Source organism: Stegastes partitus, unplaced genomic scaffold, assembly GCF_000690725.1.
Source record: "Stegastes partitus isolate 25-593 unplaced genomic scaffold, Stegastes_partitus-1.0.2 Scaffold69, whole genome shotgun sequence".
NCBI classification, from domain to species: domain Eukaryota; kingdom Metazoa; phylum Chordata; class Actinopteri; family Pomacentridae; genus Stegastes; species Stegastes partitus.
Genome location: NW_007577800.1, coordinates 608,669 through 622,661, shown reverse-complemented (window position 1 = coordinate 622,661; position 13,993 = coordinate 608,669). Strand labels below are relative to the sequence as shown.

Genomic DNA, 13,993 nt, shown 5'->3' with positions numbered 1-13,993 from the left:
GCAATGCCCCAAATGCTACACTATCAGTTGGAGTGATACTACCTCTTCTTTAATTCTTCAAACCCCAAGAAGTTTCTGGGCGTTTTTTGCTCCTGTTACATTTTTAATCAGCGTGAGCTCATTTTTCAAAGTCCTGTCTCTCTATGAAAACACAACCATGGTGAGAAGAGAACTCAAATGTCTTTTGTGCAGTATGACACAGTCCCAATGCCATGTAAAAAAAAAAAAACTAAACAAAACCAAAGAGTCAAATGTCTTTCTTTACTGATAAAAAACTAAAAAACAAAACCTGGAATCAACATTTTTCCAAGTGTCTGCATATTTTACCAACACTGGAAAACAGAAGGAAACTCAACATGCTATCGGTATTTTACTACTTCCATTTTAATTTGTTTCCACAGATGTCTCCAGTATGATCTGTGTAAACACAACCTGCAGTTCAGGCAGGAAGTCAGGAAGTCCCTGAATTTTTGTCACATGACTTTTGGTTGCAGTTAAACCAACTGTACTAAGAAGAGCAGATTTTTTATTTTTATTTTTTTACAGAATCTTGTTTGTGCAAATGGTTCATCTTTAGCAAATGTAAATGAGAAATGGGACTTTATTTGCAATTTCAGCTTAGATATGGTTCCGTTTTCTAAAGGAATTGTATTTCACAGATGAGCAGTGCAAGGATGAGCATAAAGTTGGAAATCAAACAATTTTTTTTTCAGTTTTTACCAGCTTTGAAACCCACCAGCTTTTGGTGTCCAGAGGGTTAATACCAGTTGTGCAAAAGTTTGGCACCGAGCTGCTGAGTGGAGTGAAAGCAGCCTTAAAGAAGAAGGTGCGACACGACAAAGAGAAAAAAAAAAAAAACCTCCCTCAGCTTGCCAGAAACAAACAAAAGGGGAGAGATAGTACAGTTTTGGCATTTTGAAACCTCTTTCTGCTTCTCGTCTCACAGTTTGTATCTTCTCCAGCTTGACTGTATTTCCTGCGAGATACTGTAAGTGTGTCATTGAGGGATAAATGTTGGAGGCCCCAGCAACTCCCAGAGAACCAAACAACTTCTGGCATTTGATTTCACCCTCCCACCCTACCTCTCTTTTCTTCCTCCAGTCTCTTTTATCAGTTTTCTCATGTTAACTCTACACCCTATTCACTCTCCTCAGACCTATTTACATGCGTACAAAGAGCAGTTTGACTGAGGCGCTGTTTTCCCATGCTCCCGCTCTGTCGCCGTGTTCTGAAGCAGGGCTGCTATTTCTGGTGCCAGTCGGGTCAGTGCACTGTAATTCTGCTGTATCATGTAAGCAAACAAGCTTGATAGGCCATTGTTATTCTTAGATGTGACAGGGCTTGAGACGTGTCCCTGAGCTGTCACTTGTTTAAAGGCTAAATATTTTTTCCTAGTAGTACACAACGTGTATTCTGGGTTTCAGCGCAGACTGCCAGGCAAAGCAAACAGATATGAATCATAATTAAATGAAACGCAGGCCTCGTTATTTTTAATACGATTATAATTACAGACCCATGTGCTGTCTGTTCTTTTAGCTCTCATTACGTTCACACTGTCTCCCAGCAGCGCCGTCACCTGACAAAACTACTGTTAAAACTGGGCTCAGAGACACACAGATGGGAAGACTCTGTTGTCCTGATCTCTGTCCTCCCCTTCAACACAACATTCATAGTTGTCCTTTCATGTCTTTGTTCAGCGGAGTGGAGTCTTTCCTCCGGAGCGCACGCCAGAAGTAAATTTAACAGGAATTACAGACGAAGCAGGGGAATCCTTGCTATGTAAATATTAATATAGGACCTTAAAATCCAACCTCGTGACAGAGGAAACCGATTATATAAGGACACTCTCTAATGCAAACAAGACTGCGTACTCTCTCGTTTGGATACATGGATAAATTCACCCGCTTTTGAGAGAGCAGAAAGGCCGCCACTGATTCACGAAAATAAGCTCTTGGAAAGCAGTGAATGAGACATAGCAGAGTGCGTCATGTGCTAGTAACAAACCATGCAATAATGTGTTTAGTGCTGCTGGCAAGTGTCAAGTTCAGGCCAGCAGTTAGATACAGCCGAGTGTGTGAGCATGTGTGTGTGTCCAGGCTGAGAAATGTCAGGTTTTGTGTGTGTGTTTGGCCTTGACCTCAGCGATCATCCTGTCAGTCGAAGCTGCTTTGAACTGTTTTTTTTTTTTTTCTGTCAGATTTGAGAAGTGTTTTCATCATGTTCTTGCCTCCAGTAGCAGCAGGACTAATGTCCATCTGTCCATCTGTATGAAAGGTGTTTGACCAGCTTGTGGCCAGATTGACCTGAAATTTAAGTAAGAGTATATTTATTAGTAAGACGAAGAGGAAATGTTGTTAATTTAGTGAAATAGTCACTGACAATATGTTTTATTTTCAATGCAATATTTGTTTCAGACATGACAACAGCATCAAGGAAAGACAGGATGGGATTACTTGATTAAATTTCAAATAAAAGCAAGATATTTTCTTGATTGAGTGTGTTGGCTAAACCTAATCACACACTGGATGTAAACCTAAATCTGTGGTGTAACAGTATGTACGTTGGAAAAGCAAAATCTAATACTTATAATATAATTTCTAGGAGACAGGGTTGTCTTGTTTGGGCTTGTTCCACATTTCTCCCTAAAAAAAAAAAAATCTGAATGATTTATTATAGACTTTTAGGTCAGTTATTGGTTTGGACTGACTCTACACAAAAATAAAGGTGAGGACTGGAACAGAAGGTTATTCTCAGTGATGCTGTGAAAGTACAAATTTTAGTTTTACAAGGAAGAGAACAAGAGAACTAACTCTAAAAAAAAAAACCTGAAAGGTACCACAAAGAACCATCAAAAGTGGTTCCTTCATGTACCATAAATGATGCTCCAAAGGACAAAAGTAGGTAAAGGATCTTTGTCGACCGACTTGCTTCAGTAAACAACCTTTTGTAAATGGTTATTCTGTAATTATTTAAATTAAATGGTTCTCTGAGTGTTTTACATGAAATTATTATATTGTTGGGTGAAACTATGAACTGTGATCATTTTTATTTGCTACTTATTAACATTTAACTTGGATCGGTTGCAAACAAATACGGTCTTAAAAATGTTCAGAGAAGCACAGCAGAATTATTAGCCAAACACAAACAAAAACATCTGTCATTATGAGGTGAGCATTGACAATTAAAACAAGAAATTAACTTCTAGAACTGAAAATAAATAAATACATCCACAAACACTGAATGCATTTGACAGATACAGACACACTGGTTTGAGGAACTGTTATGTTTTAAACTGTAAATGTAGAAATTTGTAGAATTTCTAGGCCTTTTATAACACATTTAATATTCTGGGTTCTGGACTGTTAGCCAGACAGAACAACATGCTGCAAGATGCCAGTTTGGGATTTGGGGAAACTGTCATGGACATTTGTCACAGTTTTGTGATGCTTTATGGATCAAATGATGAACTAATAATAGCTCTAATTACATGATATAACCTGTCACTTAACAACGCCAATACAAATGAAGAACCTTTTGTACTTCAAAGAACCACATTAAGTACGTGTTCATTATTTTACAGGGAGAACAACATAAAGAGGTTTTCTGTACAGTGTTAAGATCCATCATCTGTATCTGGGATTTATAAAACATTCAGGTTAACCAAGAAAAACAAACTCCTTTCCAGCCGTCATTGTGGGACCTGAGCCTCTGTCTTGCCACCTAGTGAAAAAGAGCACAGAACAGTTATCTAGTTTTAGCACCAGTTAACGTGTTAAAGGTGTGCGTCATCTAATCCCTTCACCGATAACCATCTGCGGTCTGGGCCTGCTGCCACAGCAAACAGTGGGAGTCTGACAGCAGCCTGTCAGTGAAACCATCCTGGTGAGAAACTCGGAACAGATTCCATCCTTTGAACAACCACATGCCACATCTCATCCGTCTACTGTACCTGTCAGCCTGCAGCCTTTAAAATACCCCGTCACAGGCGTGTAAAAATAGCCTATCCTGATTTAAGGCCCTCTGCTGTTCACCTGGAAATAGTTTGCTGTGTTTATTAGAGGTGCATGTTTTCAGAGTCAGAGGTCTAACAGAAACGCAGGTTTATAGTGTGGATAAGCCTCCACAGACGCTCAGAGTCTGGCAGGAAGCTTTGTTATCATTCCTCCCCACAGACACAAACTGATTGTTGTGTCCACAATGAAATCAAAGCCTTCTGTTAGGACATACAATGTCTTTGATATGACTTCCCCTTGAGATTATCTTATCCCATCTTATCCTGTCGGCCTTTGTAAGGGCCGTGTTGTGGGCTTTATTTGATCTTATCTTTAAGTGCACCTAATTTTGTGTTTGAATACAATCTCTGTGGGCTGAGCTGTATTTGGAGGGACAGCTGAGCCGAGGCGAGGATTTCTGTCGAGGAATCACCTGCAGCTCCGACTGCAGCGTCCTTGTAAGAGCTGACGAGAGCTCTTTGAAGCTCCATTATCAGCGCTGACACACTTATTTAGATGTGTGTGGATGTGTGTGACCCAGAGTCAGTTATCTGCACAAATCAAAGCAAAATATCCCTTTTAAGTGTTTGTTTTTTTTCCCTCTGTGTTTCTGTGGGAATATTAGCAGTCCTATTCTTGTGAGGGTTTTCCAGTTTTGGCAATGCTATGATAGTTTTATTACCGGAATCAATTCTTGGTGTTAAGTTGGACCTTAATTGGATTTAAAAAAAAATATACTAAGTCAATTTAAGGTTTTCATCACTCACAGAACAAATCATTTTTACAATGCGTGACAATTCAGAGACTCCAGTGGGGCCGCAACTATTATTTTCATTGTTGTTTCACCTGCCAGCTGTTTTCTCCATTAATCAAGTAGTTGTTAATAGTTGTAAAAGGTCAGAAAATGTTGAAAAATGTCTATCAGTGTATCCCAGAGCCCAAAATGATGTTTTCTCAAATTGTTCACAAGTCAAACATATTCAGTTGTCTGTTCTAGAGGAGCAAAGAAACCACAAAATATTCAAATTTAGGAACTGGTGAATTCATACTCCTAAAAATGACTCAACCCTATTAATCAGTTATCAAAGTAGATTGCGATTAATTTAATAGTTGAAACCTAACTGATTAATTGTTGCAGCTTTACACTCGATCACCTGGTTTCCTTCCTTAAATCCATTTTATTTTTTTTTTCAGATTCTTTACATTTTCAAAATTCCTTACAGGCAAATGTAAAAATAAGAAATGAAGCAGGTTATCAAAGTCAAATAAATAAAATGAATTAATCTCAAACAGTACAGACAAGTTGGATAAACTGCCGACAGATTTCTAGAATAATAAAAAACTGATCGATTAAAACAGCAGAAGGTAGAAGAGATAAAAGTTGTAGTGAGTAAAAGTGATAAGTTTACTTTAAAGCAGTGGATAAAATAAGTCTTCAGTTTCCTCCTAAAATGGCTACACTTGGGGGCAAAGTTAGATATGAGTTTAACAGACTTCCATAATATATAGGGTCTTAAAATTACTTCTGTCTGACTGAATGCAGTGTGTGTTCTCTGTGCATTACAGAAGGCCACTCTGCAGCTAATAAAACCATACATGAGTTGTTCGAAGTCTTGCTTGGACTCAAATTTTAGAATGAGGAATGAGGATTGAGTTGCAGCTTCATATAAATGTGGCTGTTGATATTTAGAGCCACATCAATGATTACATCAATATTCTTGACCTGGCTGTTAGTTTTAAGAGCTCTGGACTGAATGAAAACACTGAGCACCGGCCTTCCTTCTTTATTGCCAATTAGGATGAAGGAGCTAAATGGTTTAATGCAGCTTTTACACAGAATTCATAGTGAATGAGTCCTACTTAGAACAGTTAAGAGCTGTGCAACTTCGTGCAACAGATACATTTAGATGTTTGGCACTTAATTGAATCGAAATAATAGTCAATGTCTATCATTGTGAAACTGGAGCCGGGTTGCTTTGGGGGGAATACCAACTGTTGCACGACTCCTTGATGTTTTCGTGGTTTAACATAGTTCTTTATGACTCTGGCTGTTTGTCTGTTGTTGTTGTCATGCTAAAACATGAATCTGAGACCGATCAAACGCTGCTCTCATGATTCTGATGGATAGGAATCCAAGCATCTGATGTGTTTTGGGCAGTGCTGTATGATAGCAATATTAATAAATAGTCTGAAGAAACAAGTACATTAAAGTGGTCATTTTCAGTCGAGTTTTAGATGAAGATTTTTTGACTATATATTAATATTGTTTGCAGAGGGGAGCTCCTGACAGTGGAGAGACCCAGCGTTCCCAGCATGCTGCTGTCAGAAGGGATGCTCAGCTTTTTGTCTATCATTCTGATTTAAGACTATTATCCCCTTGCACATGGACTCGAGTAACTGCTCTCTCATCATCAGAAAGGATCGATGTGAGGCCTTGCAGTGCCAGCTCCTCTGACGGATGCACCGGCGAGATGAATACCGGTCAAATGAGATATGATTAAGACTCCCACGAGGGAACACACTCCAGCTGTCAGCTGACAGGATGGAGGGGGGGAAGGAGGTTGTGAAACATTCAGTCTGAGCTACAAAGTAGAATCTGAATTACTCCCCTTCATGCCCCACTGAGTCCCACTTACTGTAGGTGAGTCCTCAGGTGGGGGAGGGGAGGCAGTGCTGCGGGTGAGTCAGCGATGTCCTTCCATCGCTAATGGCCAGGAAATGTCTATGTTGGAGAAGCTAATTGGATTTCTTTAACAGGAAAGCATCCATCCAGCTCCATTAGCCAGTAGTAAACAGCAACACACAGCAGAGGGAGAGGCAGGTGGGAGAGGATAAACGGGGAAGAAATTCAAGGAGGGAGGTTGACAGAAAAGCGGTGAAGAAGAGAAGGGGGAGGCATGTTTGTTGCAGTGGTTAGAGGTTTAGTTTTGGAGGAGGTCGGCTCTGGAAATGCGTGTTATCCATGTGCATGATAACAGGGCGAAACACTGGGAGGGGAGCAAGGATGTGTCTGGATAATAAGCTCATCAGCAGGCTGCTGCTACAGTAATTCACTGTAACTAAGGACCACACAGCTGGCACGTTTTCCTGCAAGAAGTGTGTTTAGATCTCACACTCAGTTTAAACATGTCCAGCTCCTCCGTCTGAAACATCAGTCTAGCAATTCTCCCTTTGAAGAACAGCTAAACAAAATTAAATGTAAAACAACTACACTTCTCATCTTTGGAATTTGTTTATCATCATTGTTAGTTTTTAGGAAGAGCTGGCTGCTTATAGGCTGTTTTTTTAATAAAGCTGTGCTCCAACCTCAAATGCAGTAGCAACAGTATTTAAGAGATGCCTTCCTCAAGAGCACCTCAGCAAGCTATGGGCAGATGTATTATTTCAAGGACTGAGCAATGCAAGATTTATTCTGCTATCTAACTTAAAACATATTTTGACAAGAAAAGAAAAAAAAAATCACAACAAACCATCATGTGTAACACTCAGTGCAAAAGCTCAGTGCAATAGGAGCACAGGTAGAGAATTATTGATCCTTTAGGATGGACTTAATCCCTGTTGTATAAATTAACCCTCTGAGCTCCAAAGAGCTTCTGGGTATTTTTTATTTTTGTTTTTGCTGCTGTCACATTTTGCTGTGAGCTCATTTTTCACTTCTATATCAAGTTAAATTGTAAATTATTGCAAAATATTTTTATTTTTTTAAAATGAGGCATCCAGGATAAAGTGATTTTAATGAAACGTGACTTGAAAGCTTAAGATCTAAAGCGTAGATTTGTTCCTGACTGAGCCGGAAGTCACACTTAATTTACTCAAGAATTACTGTAAAATTGAAAATACAACGCTTCTTGCAGTTTCTGGGTGATTCTTTGGTGATTTTTATTAGAGGTTATAAGGCTTTCCAAACCTGCTGGTGGATTTTGAACTTCAAGGGCTTAATAACTGTGACTTGGGTTTACTGCTGCCGCTAGTAATCGACTGGAGGGTAAACCCAGGAATGGAACAAACAAAAATGAATACAAATGCTATAAATGGATGTGTTGTATAAGATCAGTGCGTCAGTTGTACCAAAAGTTGGGTACCATAACTACTGACTTCTATATTCATTTTTGTTATAAGTTCAATAAACTGCTCTTTCTTCTTAAGTGGATAAACACATGATAACTGTTAACACGACTTAAGCTCCATCATCATTTCATGTGACGATAACTGAACTGTCTCCATGACGACTAAGAAACCTCAGCTTGCTAAACAAGACTGCAAGTTGCAGATTCATCTGTGTCCAAGGTCATGAATAAGTTTTCTGTTATCTGTTTCTAATATACAGTAGTGGAGGACGAAACTAAATGTTGTGTTGTCTGGGATTTATTACTCACTTTCAACACAACCTTATTTAAAAACAATTTACTCCTCATAAATCAGAGGAGAGAAATGGAAATGGCTCCTGAAGTTAAACTGAATTTAAAAAAAGGTCAGAGCAGGACACAGATGAACCACATTTACATTCTCCCGAGCAGCACTTTACATAAACTCAGATATTTCCCGCCATCACTTCTCTCTTTTCTGCGGGCAAAGCTGCCAACACAATGAACAGAGTCCCAGGAAAGCCTAAATCAAACCTGGCAGCCTCACGACCTCCAGGCTACATGTCTCGTTGGCGTCTCATACATCTACTGAAATTCTGTGAAGTAAAGAGTAGCTGGGGTTCCCTCCTATAGACTGGTAGGATGCGTCACGTCAAAAAAACCCTTGAAGGGGAAAACCAGTCGTTCCTCAGAGACACATCATGGAGGAACAGTGAGGCTACTATGCTGCCTGTAAATTGGGCCTTTCTTCCTGTGAGAGGGTGACATGTTGGAATGCAGCACATTAATGTGGACATGGGTGGGCTTCTCATTCCTGTCATAGCATCTCTCTCTTCCCTTTGACCCACCATGACTTTCTTCTCTTGCTTTTCCTCCTTTGAGTTTGTGGATGCAGAAGTGCTGTGTCCTCAGTTCCCTGTGAAGACGATAATCAGCAGTTCTGGACGTTAACGTTGAGGTTTTGCTGTTTCACCGTCTTGTCCACTTCAAGTTCAGTTAATTCAACCTTTATTGTTTGGATTGGCCACGCAGATGTAACAGCCAGTGTATTGGTATGGATAGAGAGATTGGTATAAAATAAGAAAAACATCAGCAGAGAAAGTTTAGATTTCAACGGTACACATTTGACTTATTGGCTGATATGTCAATATTCCATATGTTTAACTCTTACCTATCCACATCAGTGTGTTGGCCTCAGAAATCCATCATTGATTTTAATATACATGGATATTGTTCATGGAAGATGTGTTGCTGTAGAAAAGGCCAAGATATAAACAATAAAATGAATGACGGTGCTGGTTGGCTCACTGGTTTATTCAGTACTAGTACTAGTATCGCTCGCAAGTCAATGTCCTGCATCGAAAGTGGTACGTAAGAAAACTATGTATTCAAAGTAAAAGTACTCGGTGTAGAAAAATGTCTCATGTGACTGTTATAATGTGAAATAACACATCATTGGTTGATTATTATTCATTAAAATCAGGATTCTACTGTTAGAGTTAATTGAGGTAGAGCTCATACTGAACTATTTTGTATAGTTTCGTAGATTTTCTCGCTGAATCGATTGTTTGGTTTTTAAAAATTCTGAAAATAATGCTGCCACAAGCCCTCTAAATGATGTTGGGTAGTTTAAATTCATAACAAAATGTTGTATTTTATATGTTCTTGATTTGTTTTGTGTATGTAAATCTTAATTTGTAAAGTAACTAAAGCTGACAGATACAAGTAGTGAGGTAAGAAATAGGATATTTCCCTCTGAGATGTAGAGGAGTGGAAGTAAAAAGTGGCATAAAAAGAAAAGTACAAATATCTCAACTTTGCACTGAGGTACAATACTTGAGTAAATGTACTTAGTTATATTCCATGACTGGATAACGAGTATTAGTCGAACCTTTTTCAAGTCATTTCATTTTGAGCCAGACACTGTTGTGTATCACATTGCAAACTGCTACACAACAAGATCTACAGAGGCATGAACTGCAGCCTCCTAACGCTCATTCACAGCAGACGTTTTGGCTCATCGTAGCAGGTTAAACTCTGGTGCAGCACATTTATTTAACACTTCCATCAAGTGTAAGCTCTGCCAGTGAGCCAACATGCATTTTTCTGCCTTCACAAGTCAAAACTTTGAATATGGAACCATTGCACAATAGCTTCAAATTTTGCCTGAAAATATAAAGTTTGTTATTTTTAACTATTGTTTCCAGAATATATATATATATATATCTGTGTGTGTCGTGTGAGCTACAGTTACCTGCACATTTGTCAGTTTGCATCGACCTGTCGTTATGCAAACAGAGTGGAGAAAAAAAATCGGAACTTTTTTTTTTTTAAAGCTTGGCTAATAAAAACAAAATGCAACAATGGAAAAACTTAGCGACTAGATAATGATGTATTTAAGGCATTGTGCTAAAATATCCAATGAAGAGACAAAATATTTTGTAAGACAGTGACATCACCTCTGCGTGGAGCAACAGAAATTATTTTCACTCATTGTTTTAATTCATTTCAGGTTTGACTGGCACTCTAAATGATCATTTTGTCCATTGTACATTTTGACAGGAGCTGACCTTGGAAAGGAGCTTTTATGTTATACCCCCAAAGATCTTTCTGCCTTCCTTGATGAAAAATATTAAACTTACACTGACATGATTTTCCACTGCAAAAAGGAATGACTAATTATCATGCAGCTGAAATAACAGAGAGAAAATTCCACCACCCTGTTTTAGTGCAAAGACGTAGCTGAAAGTGATAAACGACTAAAACGTGTTGGACACATTCAGCAGCAGCTATGTTCTGTTTTTCCAGCGTGGGCACAGGTGGAGGTGAACATGGAGGACAAGGTGGAGGTGAACATGGAGGACAAAGTGGAGGTTCCCTTGGGACAGACAGCTCAGATCACCTGCATGTTTACATCGACTGAGGGCATTGGAGACATGATGATACAGTGGTTCTATGTAAGTTTTATCACATGTTATCTGCAGACATACATGCAGATGAGTACGATGCTTTAATGCATGTGACGCTTGTGTGAACTCTGACCTTCAGGTGACACGTTCAGGGGAAAAGCTTACCATCTACTACCAGGACTCTCTGGTGAAGAAGGTGGACCCAGGAACACCGTATGCAGACCGGATCAGTGTGAACAGCACTGGAGCCACTGGAGACATCGTGCTGACGATCAGGAACGTGCAGCTGGAAGATGAAACTGAATTCATCTGTCTCGTCAAAAGTCTCACAGGTGGCAGCAGCGGGGAGGGACGCACAAAGCTGTTGGTGTTTGGTAAGATTCCACCTGAGAGAGTGTATGTTTTTATTCCAAAATTGTTTCAGTGACAATAAAAAAAAACTGGCACTTTGCAAAGCTAATAGCAAATACTTTAGAGAAACAATAGCTGATTTCTGCAAGCATGGGTGTCAAACAAGAAGGTGATCATGTGCTCATTTCAGGACAGCATTTAACCCATTTTTGTGTCTTCGTAATTGTTCCTCTGAACACTTCACTCTAACTTTCTTTTCCTACTTTCTCATATAACCGTCATTTAACCCTCTAAACTCCAAGCAGCTTCTGCTCCTGCTAATGTCTCATTTTTACTCACTGTGGGCTCATTTTTCACTGCTATCAAAAGTCCTGCACCTCTATGGAAACAGCACAACCATGGCTAGAAGTAGAGAGAATAAAAAAGCGTCCTTTGTGCAGTATGACACAGCTATATTGCAAGAAATCATGTACAATGTTTTTCTAAGTGCACACAGGTATGAGAATAAAATAGTGGCTCTACATGCTATAGATAGATAGTTTACTGCTTAATTTGCTTCCATCCTTGCCTCCTACCGGCTCTAAATAAACACAGCCTGCAGTTCGGCCCAGTTCAGTTGACTGGTCCATGAATTTTTGTGTCATGACTGTTGGTTGCAGCTGAATCAATAATGGGTTTATGGTTGCACTAATGGGTGTGTGTGTATTGTGTGTGTGTGTTTTTTCTTTTTTTTTTTTTTTTTTGCAGAATCTGGTTAGTGCAAATGGTTTATTTTTGGCATTTTTTCAGTTTTCCTGTATTCACAGTTCAATAACAATCACTTCAGTCCTGTATCTCACATGTCCACAGGTATTTTCCACACACAAATGTAGACCTTTCTGAAAACTCTTTCCAGGATGAAAGAATTCAGAAACTTAATTTGCAATGTTGACATGTCGACAGGGACAATTGTGTTTCTGGCTTATGATATGAGAATGTGCGTCTTTATCTCCTTTTTGGGAGGCAGTTTTGTTCTATGGCAGATGTGACCAGAATATTGCTGACATTTACTTTGCTAAAAGAACTTTTTAAATGCATTACATAAATTATTTTATGGAATAGCTTTTCTTTAATTCCACCTTTTCTCAAAGCACCTTTGTTGATAGCCTAAGAAATCAGAAATAGCTTTTTTTTTGTCCAGCTAAACATGACTTTAGGGTTGAATTGGTGTTTGTTGGTTTTGAAAGATCTTGACTGTGTTTCAACTTTAATTTTGTATTTTTATGTAGAAAATGATTTATTTGAAATAGCTCAAGTTTACAACATTTTCATCGCTTTCACTTCACCTGAAACTCAAGCTTGGCTGTATCAAACTAAAAACTGCTTCAATTGTTACACCTAACTGGTGCCTCAACTCCTTTCAGTGTTCACATTAAGATTTCTACAATCCTTAACTGCTTCAAATGACTAATTCAACTCCTCATAAGCAAGAAACTGTTTCCCTCCATTTAAAAGTGCCAATTCTTAGCTGCCACAACACATAAATGTTCCTTAGTCAATGTTTAACTTTCTTAATTCCTGTGCAGAAACACCAAACCAGCCTACCATTGAGGGTGTGCAAACAGGAATCTCAGTCAATGAAGACTACCCATCCATGGTGAGCAAACACTGAATCATGACCATCAAGTATTCAATAATTCCAAGATACCACTCAGGTTACAGGTTTATTCTTTTACCTCTTCTCTTCCTTCCCTCCCTCAGATTGGGTCTTGTGAAGTCAAAAGGGGATACCCCAGACCGAACATCACTTGGTACAGAGACAACACTCCACTTCGCAGTGTTCCAGACAGTGAGGAAGACCTTAATGCAACGCACTTTACTGTTTTAGTTTGTGCCTAACGTGGTTTAATAGTCTTAATTGTTTGTGTCTTCCAGTGGTGGAAGTGCAGTCCAGCATCACTACTGAATCGAGTGGTTTGTATTCAGTCAAGAGTACGCTGTGGATGAAGGTGGTGAAGGAGGACAAAGATGCTAATTTCTACTGCGAGGCCACCTACTTTGTTCCCGGAGGAATGTCAATGACCGAAACCAGCCGGATTAACATCACTGTATACTGTGAGTTTCTTAAGTTGGAATATCACGAAGACCTGCCCTGCATTTGATGATACATATCTGTGAAGTTTTTCAACACCAAACTAGAAACAAACATTTCTTTATAAAGCTGGTTTTGGTGTTAGTAATGCTAAAACAGGAAAGGGCCTCCAAGTGTCTCACAAAGTTCACCAAGCTGGACGCACACCATTCTCTAAATATTGAAGCATAAAGCCCTTTGCAGACATAGGATATGCAACATCGTTGGCTTCATCGATCTGTTAAAGTGAAGGCATTTTAGATGTTTACACATAAGCCATTTTTACATTAGTGTCTCTTGCAGCTTTATTCAGCTATACCCATGACAGTGACTGAGAGAGTCAAAACTTGACATGTGAGATTGAACAGCACATAATAATGCACTAATAAACAAAAAAACAAACCTACACTCATAGCCCCTAATGAAACTGTCCAAATAACTAAAAGCCTAGAATATTTAGGTTTTCTTAAACAGTGAAAAATCCATGTGTGATGATAATCTAACTTCTACGTTACCAACAGTAAAATAAAATTAAAGTCGCAAGCG

General features: G+C 39.0%; 1 protein-coding gene across 3 annotated transcripts in view; it reads left to right on the top strand.

Annotated features, from left to right (window-relative positions):
* mcamb (melanoma cell adhesion molecule b) overlaps positions 1–13,993 on the top strand; it is a 68,507-nt gene that overhangs the window by 22,311 nt on the left and 32,203 nt on the right. For all 3 annotated transcript variants that reach the window (XM_008276324.1, XM_008276323.1, XM_008276322.1), the window contains exons 2-6: positions 10,886–11,034; positions 11,126–11,360; positions 12,903–12,973; positions 13,078–13,165; positions 13,252–13,431. In XM_008276324.1, coding sequence (XP_008274546.1) covers positions 10,886–11,034; positions 11,126–11,360; positions 12,903–12,973; positions 13,078–13,165; positions 13,252–13,431 — 723 coding nt within the window. The remainder of the gene's footprint in view (positions 1–10,885; positions 11,035–11,125; positions 11,361–12,902; positions 12,974–13,077; positions 13,166–13,251; positions 13,432–13,993) is intronic.